A 13,347-nucleotide genomic window follows, 5' to 3' on the forward strand; every position below is an offset into this window, starting at 1 on the left:
TTATTTACTTTTTTTTTTAAAGATTTATTTATTTATTTATACAAGCACTGGGTACAGTCAGAAGCGTGGGAGGGTGAGAGAATTCACCAGAGCCAGAGAGGAGAGCAAAGCGGGCAGGACCGAAGTACACTGCTGAGGGGAGCAGCGGGCGGCAGAAGGGGTCTGCGCGCCATGTGGGACCTTCCTCTGGTGGCCGGGGAGCAGCTGGGGATCGAACCGGCGCTGCAGAGGCTGCGGGCAGCTTTGCAACCCAGTGCTCAACCGCTGCGCCACCGGGGAGGCCCTTTATTTATTTTAAATCCAGGAGATCAAAGAGCCCATAAAAAACTGGACAAGAAAACTGTTGAGGTGAATTTATAAAAAATGATAGAAAAGAACAATCTTAACTTTTTCAGGCTCTTTGGAAAAATGTTATTTTAACTGTAAATTTATAATCTACTTCTAAATCCCTAGAGCTAACCAAATAATTCTAAATTTAGGTATATGTACTTTAAAATTCATGTTCAATCAGGGAAAACTGAAAGTCAACTGAATATGACATGATATTAAGGAATTACTGTCAAGTTTGCTAGGAAGGACGATAGTACTATGATCATTTTAAAGTAAGTACTTATCTGTTAGAAATAACAAACAGGAGGGGACCTCTCTGGTGGCACAGGGGTTAAAGACAGCACTATCAAGCTATCACCACCCAGCCACTGCAGCATGAGTTGATCCCTGGCCTGGGAGCAACCCACATGGCACAGCAGACCTCTCCTGCCTCACCACTGCTCCCCTCAGCAGTGTATTTCAGTAGATCTGCCTGTTCTGCTCCCCACTCTCTCTGGTGAATCCTCTCATCCCTGCACCTCTGGCTTACACCCCAGTTCTTGTATGCATAAATAAATAAATGTTAAAAAAAGGAAATACAAACAGGAATATTTATAGGTAAAATATATTGCCTTAGAAATTTCCAGGGGAAAAAAGACCACTGTAAAGGATAGATAGGATAAGAATGGCAAACTGTTGATAACTGTTGAAGCTGGGTGATAAGTACACTGAGGTTCATTATACTACTCTTTTTATTTGAAATTTCCCCAAATTAAAGATTAAAAATTAAAAAAAAAAGTCATGTAGGGGCCTCCCCAGTGGCGCAGCTATTGAACACTGGGTTGCGAAGCTGCCCGCAGCCTCTGCAGCGCCGGTTCGATCCCCGGCCGCCAGCAAGGGTCCCACATAGCGCGCAGACCTCTCCTGCAGCCCACTGCTCCCCTCAGCAGTGTACTTCGTCAGTTTGCCTGCTCTGCTCTCCCCTCTAGTTCTGGTGAATTCTCTCACCCTTCTGCGCTTCTGACTATATCCAGTGCTTGTATAAATAAATAAATAAATCTTTAAAAAAAAAGTCATGTAAAGTGATTTGGGTTAATACTAGGCTTAAGTAAACATGCAACTTTAATGAGGTATCATCTCAATATATTAGCCATTGATGAATTACTTCAATCAAAACTGAATCATACAAAATTAGCTATATAATATCTAACATAGACTCAACATTTAGAAAACTAAAACTAACCTCTTAAGTTCACTACAAACGATACCTCACAGTTGTTGACCATTTCACCAATTTACAATATGCTGTCATTTAGGCCTCTTAGAGACAGAGCAAATATGGTGAAATTTAGGCAAATTTGAAAATTTTGCTTTTTGTGTTTACTTAGTATATGTTAAAACCTGCTTTTAATTACTTAGTGAATAAAAATATAGACAGAAACAGATTTCTTGAATAACAATAGAATTAAACCAGAAAAGGTGACTTTAAAAGAATTGTAACATTTTAAAATTGGAAGGAACATTAGTTTGGTCACTAGTCCAAAATTAAAACCATTATTTTCAGCCCCTTTGCATGGATTCGGCTGCAGCATGAACATTTCTGCAAAATCTGAGATGGCCCATTTCATTCCTGGAGAGCCTTTCTTGCTTAGAAATGAAATTTGCCTCCATTTGTCTACCACTTGTTGATTCTAGTTATAGTTCCTGACCCAACACTGAATAAGCATATAATCTTCTCACACCTGATAATCTTTCAAGTGACTGAAGTCATCCATTATGTTTTGTCATGGATTTCTACTCCAGGGACATTTTCAGCAAAGAAAAAGAAAAGAAAATCAATGGATTCTTGGGTAACAAAAGCCTCCCAATCTTTTCAATAGCTTTTTGGTCTGCAAACTGGAACTCACTCTGGGAGCACCCAAAGTCTTTCCAGGAGATACATGAGTTAGTATATTTTTAAGGTATTCAATTCCCGTATCTTCATTTGCCATTATTTGGTCTGTCTGAAAATAAGTCTGAGGTCTGATTTTCCTTTTAAATCCCCACTGATAAAAACCCATCTAAAAAGGTAAGTCTAGTTTCAAACAGACAATTGAGGGAATGCCAAGTTCCTGAGGGAGGGAGGGATCCTTAGAGCAAAATAGATATGGAAAGAAAAAGGAGAGAATATATATGATTTCATCCAGGCAATACATCCATGGCAAAGCCTTATCTATTTTAGAATTCGGCAGGAAGATGATTATCACTGGGATGTCTATTAACATTTTAATTTTATTTGATAAATGAAGTCAGATTTGGCTATGGGTTTGACAATGATGACTAGCTTTACCATTTAGGTCATATAGCAGACATTTTCCAAAAATTGAACAGCATAAAGGTGCAATTGTACACTATTGAAGAAAATATACCTAAAGGAATATACAAAGCACCAAAGGCAACATCCTCACAATAAAAGCTTTTACACATAAATTAAAAAAATATGTGAGGAGATACATAGTTCTCAAAATATTTATAGCAGGTTTGCCAGCAAAGATTTTGAAGGTTGTGATTCTATGACAGAATTTCCAGGTTCTTTCCCATGCTGGTTATCCCCTTCCAGAAACATGCTAGTGTTCTGCTTAGTATGAACACATCAGGGAGAGAACAAGCAGTATATAATACAATGGAAGTGTGTTGTTCTGAATACTATATATTTCTAATTAAAGTAGCCAAAGGTTCCATTCAGGCCTTTCTGACCTGTTGCTAACAACTGACTAAAATGTTGACATCTTTTTCACATAAGTAGTCACAACTAACTTCTGAGTAATCTTCACTTACATGTTTGAATGAAGGAGCTTATATTAACTGGTCTTAAATTCTATCTTCATTGTTTTAACTCCTTTACTATAAACTTATAAAATAATTTTAAAATTTTATCTAGATATTCAATGTATTACCTCTCTTTCTATGGGGAAAACTTCTGACAAAGCTCCCAGTGATCAGCATCTCCTGATATTTATGTCCTTGTGTGATCCCCTCCACTTATGTATGAGCTACATCCAATAAATTACTTCGAATTAATAGAATGTGGTGGAAGTGGTGGTGGGTGATTTCTGAGTTTAGGTTACAAGACTGTGACTTGCACTGTTCATATTCTGTCTCACTCTCTTGTTTGCTCTGATGAAGCCAGCTGTCATATTATGAGCTGCTCTATGGAGAGGCCCATGTGACAAGGAAACTTGGGGGGGCCTCAGCCAACAGCTCATGTGGTATTAAAATCTCATCCAATAGCCTCAAGCTAACAACTATATGAATGAGTTTGGAAGTAGATCCATCCCTAGTGGAGCCTTAAAAATGACTTCAGCTTTGGTTAATACCTTGACTACTGACTTGTGGGAGATCCTAATCAAAGCCAATCGTTTAATTTTGAACAGACTAGGATACATCCTTTAAAGCTTTATAAAATTTCTTTGGACACAATCATTCAACCAGCTATGAAACTACCTAGTTGTATTAACCATAGCTTAGATTTCGCCATCTTAATGACAAAAATTCTGTGAAAATCACATCAAGTGACTTATTAAAATGAAGATATACTATTATCTATAGGATTTCTTTCATATGCCATTATGGTGATTATGTCAAAAAAGTTACATCTATTTGTTTTTAGTTGCCAGAGAAGCTTGCTACATGGAGGCTTCCAATCCCATCCCAATCCTTTTCACTAAGAGTCCTGTTGTCAGAATTTTATATTTTGGGGGTGTCCTACTCCCTCTTTGAGCTCTATTTTTTTAGCCTCTTTTCTGAAGTATGCTAAAAATGTGAGGTTAACTGAAAATATCAACTTTTGTTTCTTCAGCCACTATGAACCTTAAAATGAAGTAATCCATTTATTCTTGCTACTTTAAGTATTCTAAATAGACGAGTTCACAGCTATTGCTAAATTTTAAGAGAAAAGTGTCGCCATTTCTCAAACCAATATTGCTTAAAACCTTAACTCTTAAAAAAAGAAAATGTACACTCACAATTCAAAAACCATGTAAAGCATTCCATCTGAGCTATATGTCTCCAATAATTCTACAATGTGGGGATGTTTCAGCATATGACAGATACTGGCTTCCCGCTTTAGATCTGCAAAACAAACATACAATATGCTTTGTTAGGTAGGAACAAAAGGCAATCAGAGTGAATGATGAGTGAATGGATGTGATCTATGGTAACATGACGACTTCTCTAACTAAAGAAATGAAATCCCCCATTTGAGCTAAGCCTAACATTTTACCCTTTAAAATCTTTGACAATAAAACATCACATTTTTTGCCAGCTTAAATCTATATACATTATAGAGTAAATTCCTATCAATACAAACTACAAATAACACATCATCTTCACATATACTTTCCCCAGACTCTTATAATCAAGTTTAGAAATGTATACCTCTTTCTTGATCTACTAATAAGTAACTCAATTTGTCTTCAATTTTATCTTTTTCTTAGTTTTCCCTAAATTAGATAAGAAAATCTTTTCTGCTCTTTAACCTAAAATCTTGCATCCAAATCTTGAACCTAAAATCTGCAAGAGAATTTATATGAAATAGGGGGAAAAACAGTGTGGTTATACAGAATAGGCACTACTTCCTGCATCAAAATCAGAAAGAATTTTACATCATCTATAAATTGTGTTGGGTAATTCAGGACATGACCTACAGTGTTATTTTGAGGAACAAGTACACATCATGCAACTAAGACTACAATGTAAGTTATAATACTGTGTGGAAAATTAAACTGTGGACATCATCATCATCACATGAAAAAGTCTGAGCAAACAGATGAGTGTATCAAAAGGCTATGGTATATATACGCAATGGAATACTACTCAGTGATCAAAAAAGATAAACTCATGCCATTTGTGGCAACATGGATGGAGCTGGAAGGGATTATGCTAAGTGAAATAAGCCAGAAGGAGAAAGATAAATACCAGATGGTGTCCTTTAAATGTGGAATATAGAGAAACAAACAAAAAAACAAAAGGGTCAAAGACAAACCTTAAAACCAACGCTTGAGAGTAGACTATAGAACTGAGGCATCCACAAGGGGAAGGGGAAAGGTGAGAGCAGGGAGGGGTGGAAGCCCAGTGGACTATGGTGGAGGACTATGGGTGCTTTGGTGGGGGATGCACTACAGTGACTACACCTAAAGGGAGGGATCCCATACTTCCAAAATACTAACAAGGATGTAAACCAATGGTACTTCAATAAAAAAAAATTTAAAAAAGAACAGTTTGGGGCCTCCCCTGGTGGCACAGCAGTTGAGCGCTGGGCTGCAAAGCTGCCCGCGGCCTCTTCAGGGCCAGTTTGATCCTCGGCCACTGGCAAGGGTCCCACATGGTGTGACAGACCTCTCCTGCCGCGCCCGCTGCTCTCCTCAGCAGTGTTTTTCATCAGTCTGCCTGTTCTGTTCCCCGCTCTGGCTCTGGTGAATTCTCTCACCCTCCTGCGCTTCTGACTGTACCCAGTGCTTAAATCAATCAATCAATCAATCAATCTTTAAAAAAAGAAAACAGTTTGGACATGGGTATCAGTTGCCACATCTAGATGAAAGAAGATAATTAATGCCTTCTCATATTAATAGTATTGGGGTTTTAATGGTTTTGCAGATGAATAAAGTCCAATGTGATATTTTAATACTTGGGAGTAGAAAGGAGACAGGTAAAGAAGAACCAGGGCTAAGTAAAGATATACTGCACAAAGCAAAGGAGCTAACATTATCTTCTGTGTTATTTATTAAATCAACTTAATCTTGTCAACAAGACCAATGGCTGCAGATGGAACCATAGCAGACTTACACAAGGGTAGAATGAGGAAAACAAGCCAGTAAATTACACAAAAGTGAAGCCACCAGAAAAAGGAAGAACCAACAATATAATGTTAACAAAATCAAAGGAATAGGAAGAATTAAGGCATGAGCAGTCAGAGAAGGCTGAGAAAAGACTGTAAGATTCATTTAGAAAAGACCAATATATTCTGGGTAAGACTGAGTTCTGTGAAGCGGTCAGGTTCAAAGTCAGTATTCAGGAGATAACTATATAATAACAAATTAAAATTTATCCTGTCTCTCACCCGGCTTACTTAACTAGTATCATTTACTGTCCCACAAATTGTGAGGTAGGTATTTTACAGGTGAGGAGGATGAGGCTTAGGAGCATGTTCAGGATCACACAGTTATCATTAAGGGGTAGATTTTCAGCTCTGGCCTGTCTACCTCTAGTAGCAGTCCTTTCACGATGCCAGGCCAGATTTACACATGATCAGATTATAAGAATCTGGCAGTAGGAAAAGAATAACAAGGTCAGAGAAGGTTTGATTTGTTTGTCTGTTTTTGCTGTTGTTTTAATGGGAACACTCTGTGTGTTTTCAAGTGGCATTGATGAAAAGCCCACAGATTCTGGAGTCCGACAACTTGGTGCCAGTCCTTCCTGTCACTGTTACTTGCTGGCCAACTGCTAACCTCTACGAATGCCTTTCTTACAGCAACTGAAGTCAGGAAGGCAATAGGTGATGTAGGGCTTACTAAATGACTTCAGAGGGCAATGGTCAGATGCAAAAGAGGAAATGGATGAAAGACTGTGGACTGCAGCAGTGTGGGACTGAGGGGGCTAAGGTGGCTCAGTGTTCACAATAAAGGAAGAGATCAGAGGTGCAAGAAAGATGGTCTCCATCTCCAAAACTAGTTGGAAAGGTCCTGCAGGAGAGAAGTGTGAATCAGGTGTGGGTTTTGTGCCGAGAAGTTGTAGCTGTGAGGAAGCTTTTGAGAAGTGTGGTGGAGGGCCAGACTATAGGCAGAGAACATAAATAAGATACATGCACAATTTTTTCTCTCTCTTCAAGAATGTTCTTCCTCCTGGTTCTATGAAAAGCTTAGGGTTTTTATTACTTGTTTTTATGCTTCTTTAGCTTATGATTTTATTAGAAGTTACCATTTTCATACCTTCTGTTTTTTGCCAAAATTTATTTTTTTTCCCATTTCTTTTTTTTTTTTAATTTTTATTTATTTATTTATTTATTTATTTTAGAGGCATGTTTTATTTTATTTATTTGTTTGTTTGTTTGTTTTGTTTATACATGCACTGGGTACAGTCAGAAGCGCGGGAGGGTGAGAGAATTCACCAGAGCCAGAGCGGGGAGCAGAGCAGGCAGAAGGACTGAAGTACACTGCTGAGGGGAGCAGCGGGCGGCAGGAGAGGTCTGGGCGCCATGTGGGACCCTCCTCTGGCGGCCGGGGAGCAGCCGGGAATCGAACCGGCGCTGCAGAGGCTGCGCACAGCTTCGCAACCCAGCGCTCAACCGCTGCGCCACCGGGGAGGCCCTTCCCATTTCTTTTGATTCTGGTAAAAAGCCTGAGTCAACTCTCTGCTCCGACCTTGGAGTTAAGAAGTAAACAGAGATGTAGTGTTTGCCACAAAGAAAACTGGTCTGCTGTCCTGTTTTCAGTCTGTTTTTATTTTGTCCCCTTCATGTAACTACACTGCTTCAACCCCCACACTCAGTTTGTACATGCTACATTTTTAATACCAAAAGACTAAGTAGAAATGGATGCTCTAAAAATCCCTCCATTTGACCCACACATTCCTGCTTGGTAAAAGGCTGAACGTGCTCCTGGCCTAGTCTTTTATCACCTACCCACCCTAAAAGTGAAGACACAACTGCTGATGACCCTGCCTTCAAAAACTAGGAACTGACATTTCAGGGACAAAAATCAGAATACTCATTAAATAGCACAAAGCAAACAATATAAATACATATATAAAATTATAAGGGCATAGTCTTTAAAGAAGTCTATGTGGGGCCTCCCCGGTGGCGCAGTGGTTGAGCGCTGGGTTGTGAAGCTGCCCGCAGCCTATGAGGCGCCGCTTCGATCCCCGGCTGCTCCCCGGCCACCAGAGGAGGGTCCCGCATGGCGCGCAGACCTCTCCTGCGGCCTGCTGCTCCCCTCAGCAGTATACTTCGGTCCTTCTGCCTGCTCTGCTCCCCGCTCTGGTGAATTCTCTCACCCTCCCGCGCTTCTGACTGTACCCAGTGCTTGTATGTATAAACAAACAAACAAACAAATAAATAAGTTAAAAAAAAAGAAGTCTATGTGGATAGGATAGTTACTGCACCATTTTCCATAATTTCGGTATTGATTAAATAGGTATATTAAATAGCAAATAAAAAAATCAGCCAAAAAAATCCTACAAATGTATTATATATGCATCCAAACTGTGTATTAGAAGAATATTATTTCAAAATGATTGCCTTAGATGCAAATGTTAATTAAAGATGTGTATACTGAGTGCCATTAATTCCTTGCTGACATAGTAACATAAAAATAGTATTTTTCTACAAGTCAACTCATAAAGCAGAGTAGGAAGGAATCTGAAAGTAGGTGATAATAATACGATTTGAAGTTGTGATTATCTGACTGCCTAGATGCTAGCACAGAACATTCCTGTGAGTGTCCTGATGCAGTTACCGTCAAGGTTTTTTTTTTTTAAAGATTTTATTTATTTATTTATTTATTTATTTATGCAGACAAGAACTGGGGTATAGGCCAGAGGTATGGGGTGAGAAGATTCACCAGAGACAGAGTGGGGAACAGAACAAATGTATTTACTGGGATACACCGCTGAGGGGAACAGTGTGTGATACAAGAGAGTTCTGCTGCGCCATGTGGGTTAGCTCCCTGTCTGGAGATGGAACTCATGCCACAGTGGCCTGCAATAGCTTGATAGTGCAATAGCTTGATAGCGCCACCAAGGCGGCCGCTGTCAAGGTTTTGAAGCACCTTTTTGTCTATAGTAACTGGTAACTTTCCACTCATATTTTTTCATTTTGTAATCTCCTAGGGAAATTTTAAAAGATTTTGAAGAATCTGTTTTTATGCTTAGAGCCTTTATAGTTAACAATGTGCCTAGATTTTATCAATTCGTTTCCCTTTAGAAGGGGCATAAGCAATATGGAAAGAAATATTTATGATCAAAATTGGATAAAACATGCTTAAATAAATCTACCGTATGTCATGAGATGATGACGTACCATGACATAACCATGACAATGACAATGACTACTAGTTTCCTAAGGAATATGGGCCATCCAGGAACAGTAAAGCAACTACGTCATTTAGCATCAGTCTGTCCCTCAATTGCGGGAGAGTTAGGGAAGCTGTTTCAGGTGGTCTGTTTTAAGAAGACTTTTCTGGGGAAGTATTTATTATTCACTTTATTTGTTCCTGTAAAAGAAGAATTCTTCATACTATGTTTTAAAAGTCAGATGTTACTTTCAGAATGCCACAATTTTGTGACCAGCTAATTTGACTATAGGTCAAAAATAATTTGGGTTTTTACAAATATGACTGAGGAAAGGGATGACATTGTAGGCATTGGAGGAGCAAGCTCAATCTTAGTATCTGAACTTAAAAGATCTAAATTTAAGTTAGCTTGCCCAGAAAAATGGAATAAGGATTTAGATTAGCACCATCCAATAGAAATATAATGCAAATCACATATATAATTTTAAATGTTCCAAAATAGACACATTAAAAGGTAAAAATAGGTGAAATTTATTTTTGTAATATATTTTATGTAATCTAACATATCAAAAGTATTATTTGGCCATGTAATCACATTAAAAATTATTCACAAAAGTTGCATTCTTTTCTGTACTAAATCTGTGAGATCTGCTGTTTGTTTTATAGTTTACAGCACATTTCAATTTGGACCAGCCATATTTCAAGTCCTTGATAGCTATATGTAACTAGTGGCTACCAAATTGGAATGGTGTAGATCTAGATGGATTGACTTGCTTTAATTCTTTTTTAAAAAGATTTATTTTATTTATGCATACCAAAATACAAGAGCTGGGGTGTAGACCTGAGTTGCGGTGGGGGGTTTTGGGGGATGAGAGGATGCACCAGAGACAGAGTGGGAAGCAATGCTGAGGGGAGAAGTGGGTGAGACAGGAGAGGTCTATCTTGCCATGTGGGTCAGCTTCCAGGCCAGGGATTGAACTTGGCCTACAGTGGCTGCAGATTGCTTCACAGTGCTAAGACTTAACCCCTTGCGCCACTAGGGAGGCCCAACTTGCTTTAATTCTTATCCTCTCCTGATTCTGAATTCTTCTGAATTTCTTACAGATATTGTAAAGTAATTCTAAAAAGTATCTAAACATAAATAGATGTGTTTAAAAAAAAACTTTCAGAGAAGGAAATGCTATAATTTCTTATAATAATCCAAATCCATTACTTAATGACTAAATCTGGAATGTCTTCCCAATTGTTCATCTAAACCCTTAATTTGTTTGTAGTTTTAAATTATACTTTATATCTACCAAACACAACACAAAGGATAGTGAACATTCACTTTGTACATGTTGAAATTTATTGCATGATCTTAGATTATGTAATGCAACATCTGGGAGTTTACTATGCAACATATGAGATTTTATTTAAAGCTGAGGATTCCATAATAATTTTATTTTTTAAATTGAGGTAACATTAGTTTTCAAGATTATATATGATTTAGAGGTATAGGATCTCCCCCTTCAGGTGTTATCACACCACACCCAGCACCGAAGCATTCATAGTCCTTTACCATAGACCACTGATCGCTCTCCTCACTTTATTCTTTCCCTTTCCCCTCTGGTAGCCTTAGTTCTTCAATTTGAGATTTTAAGTGCCTCTCTAATAGGCCCTCATTTAATAATTACAATTATCCTGAGAAATAAATATCTCTCTTTCTTTTATAGAGGAAGAATCTGAGGCCCCAGATTGAGAGAGATAAGTTACTGAAATTACACACTAGTATTCAGAGTAAGCAGGACTGTTAACGTAAGTCCAGTGCTCTTTATTTCACAACACAATGGTTCCTGGGGCTTTGTAGATTTTATGTATCCTTAATATCCAGTAACACAACAGTGCTAATGTGGTGTAAATCACTTGGATGACAAACTATCAGAGTGGTGAAGAACCAGCTTAATTCAGGTACACAATCATCAGTGATGTGCAGAATCTGGACACTGATCTTTTCCTGACAAATATTATCATCGATACTTCAGATCTATGGTCAGCTTTTAAGGGTTTGTTTTAAAATTTGTCTTTGTCTGACCCTTTGTTTGATTCTCTATATTCCACCTAAAAGTGCCACCATCCTGTATTTATCTTTATCCTTCTGGCTTATTTCACTTAGCATAATCCTTTCCAGTCCATCTGCATTGCTGCAAATGGCATGAACCACCTTCATCTAAGAACCAAGTTGGGGCCTCCCGGCGGCGCAGCGGTTGAGCACTGGGTTGTGAAGCTGCCCGCAGCCTCTGCAGCACCGTTTCATTCCCTGGCTGCCGGGCGAGGGTCCCACATGGCCCGCAGACCTCTCCTGCCACCCGCTGCTCCCCTCAGCAGTGTACTTCATCAGTCTGCCTGTTCTGTTCCCCGCTCTGGCTCTGGTGAATTCTCTCACCCTCCCGCACTGTACCCAGTGCTTGTATAAATAAATAAAGAAATCTTTAAAAAAAAAAAAAGGAAAAAATAACATCCAATTTGAAGACTAATCATCCCACCCAGCTGCCTTTTGGCATTAATATAGGTCAGGTCGACTTTAATGAGGCTATCGTCTTATAAATCAAGAAGTTGATATTCTCAACTAGGAATGACCAAAGGCTCAGACAGGCCTGCACACCAATCTGGGTTAACCAGGAGGGAGCATACTTATTTATTTATTTATACATACATACATACATACATACATACATACATACATACAAACAAGCACTGGGTATAGCCAGAAGTGCGGGAGGGTGAGAGGATTCACCAGAGCCAGAGCGGGGAGCAGAACAGGCAAACACACTGCTGAGGGGAGCAGTGGGTGCGGCAGGAGAGGTCTGTGCGCCATGTGGGACCCTGGCCTGTGGCCGGGATCAGACCGAATCAGACCAGCGCTGCAGAGGCTGCGGGCAGCTTCGCAGCCCAGCACTCAACTGCTGTGCCACCGGGGAGGCCCGGAGGTATTATACTTAAGTATCTGAAAATCTGGCAGCTATCTAGATGCAATTTTTAAATTATTTGGGGCTAGTTATAAATCTTTAAGGAAAGTACAAAAGCCCAAGAGACTGATTTAGAACCAAATGTCCAAGGATCAAGATCACGACAGATAAACATCTAATGGTCTCCTGAAGGCCCTAAGAGTACAACTGAGACTGCAAAGCCACAGGAGCTAGTAACTCTTACATACTCCAACAGTGGGCACAATTTGAGGATAAGTAATACTTGGGCAAAAAAACATAAGTATATCCCCTATACCACTGTAACCTCTGCCCTAAGTCTATCATTTTATGTGAAAAGCCTGAACTACCATAACACATGCTTTTCTTCTTCTTTTTTAAAAAATTACAGACTGTTCCCATGGGGAGAATTTCTTGTTTTTCAGTTGATAACAAACAATATAAGTTGTTTAGTTATTACAGTATAATGTTTATACACATAAAATAAATATATGTTTTATATATATTTATTTTATATTTATCAAGCTATGAGTTTTCCCTTTTTGTTGTAGGTTGAATGCCAGAATATGTATTTCCTCATTCTTAAAAGAGCATGCATTTATAATCAACCAGCCTTCTTTCTTGACTTTTTTCTCAATAGCTCTTTTGCCATTTCATCAAACTTGGAATGGGGTAAGACAAAAGTTTCCTTAAAAATTGAAATAGAAGCAGAGGCCTCCAGCGTCTGTTCACACAAAGACGAGTGCAACTGCAGCAAGGCAGGATGTTCAGAGACAGTGAGAACAAGTAGAAGTCAGGCAGGACATTACTTGACCCCTCTTCACTTAGAAATCATTTGTCACTTGGAGGTAACAAAAGGCCTAATTCATGTATCAGTATTATAGGAAACAAATACAATCAATACCTTATTTAGGTCATTCTAGATACTATAATATTTACTATATTTATATTTACTAATTTTATATTTAAATTTAATACATTTATATTTACTATAAATGTCTTTTCCAGATAAGATATCAACTCATTCT

General features: G+C 38.7%; 1 protein-coding gene across 6 annotated transcripts in view; it reads right to left on the reverse strand.

Moving 5' to 3' along the window:
- CASK (calcium/calmodulin dependent serine protein kinase) overlaps positions 1-13,347 on the reverse strand; it is a gene marked incomplete at both ends in the record, with an annotated part of 372,322 nt that overhangs the window by 225,074 nt on the left and 133,901 nt on the right. For all 6 annotated transcript variants that reach the window (XM_084258755.1, XM_084258754.1, XM_084258752.1 and 3 more), the window contains one exon: positions 4,314-4,419. In XM_084258755.1, the coding sequence (XP_084114881.1) occupies positions 4,314-4,419 (106 nt within the window). The remainder of the gene's footprint in view (positions 1-4,313; positions 4,420-13,347) is intronic.

Source organism: Talpa europaea (genome assembly GCF_964194135.1).
Source record: "Talpa europaea genome assembly, chromosome: X".
Classification (NCBI taxonomy): domain Eukaryota; kingdom Metazoa; phylum Chordata; class Mammalia; order Eulipotyphla; family Talpidae; genus Talpa; species Talpa europaea.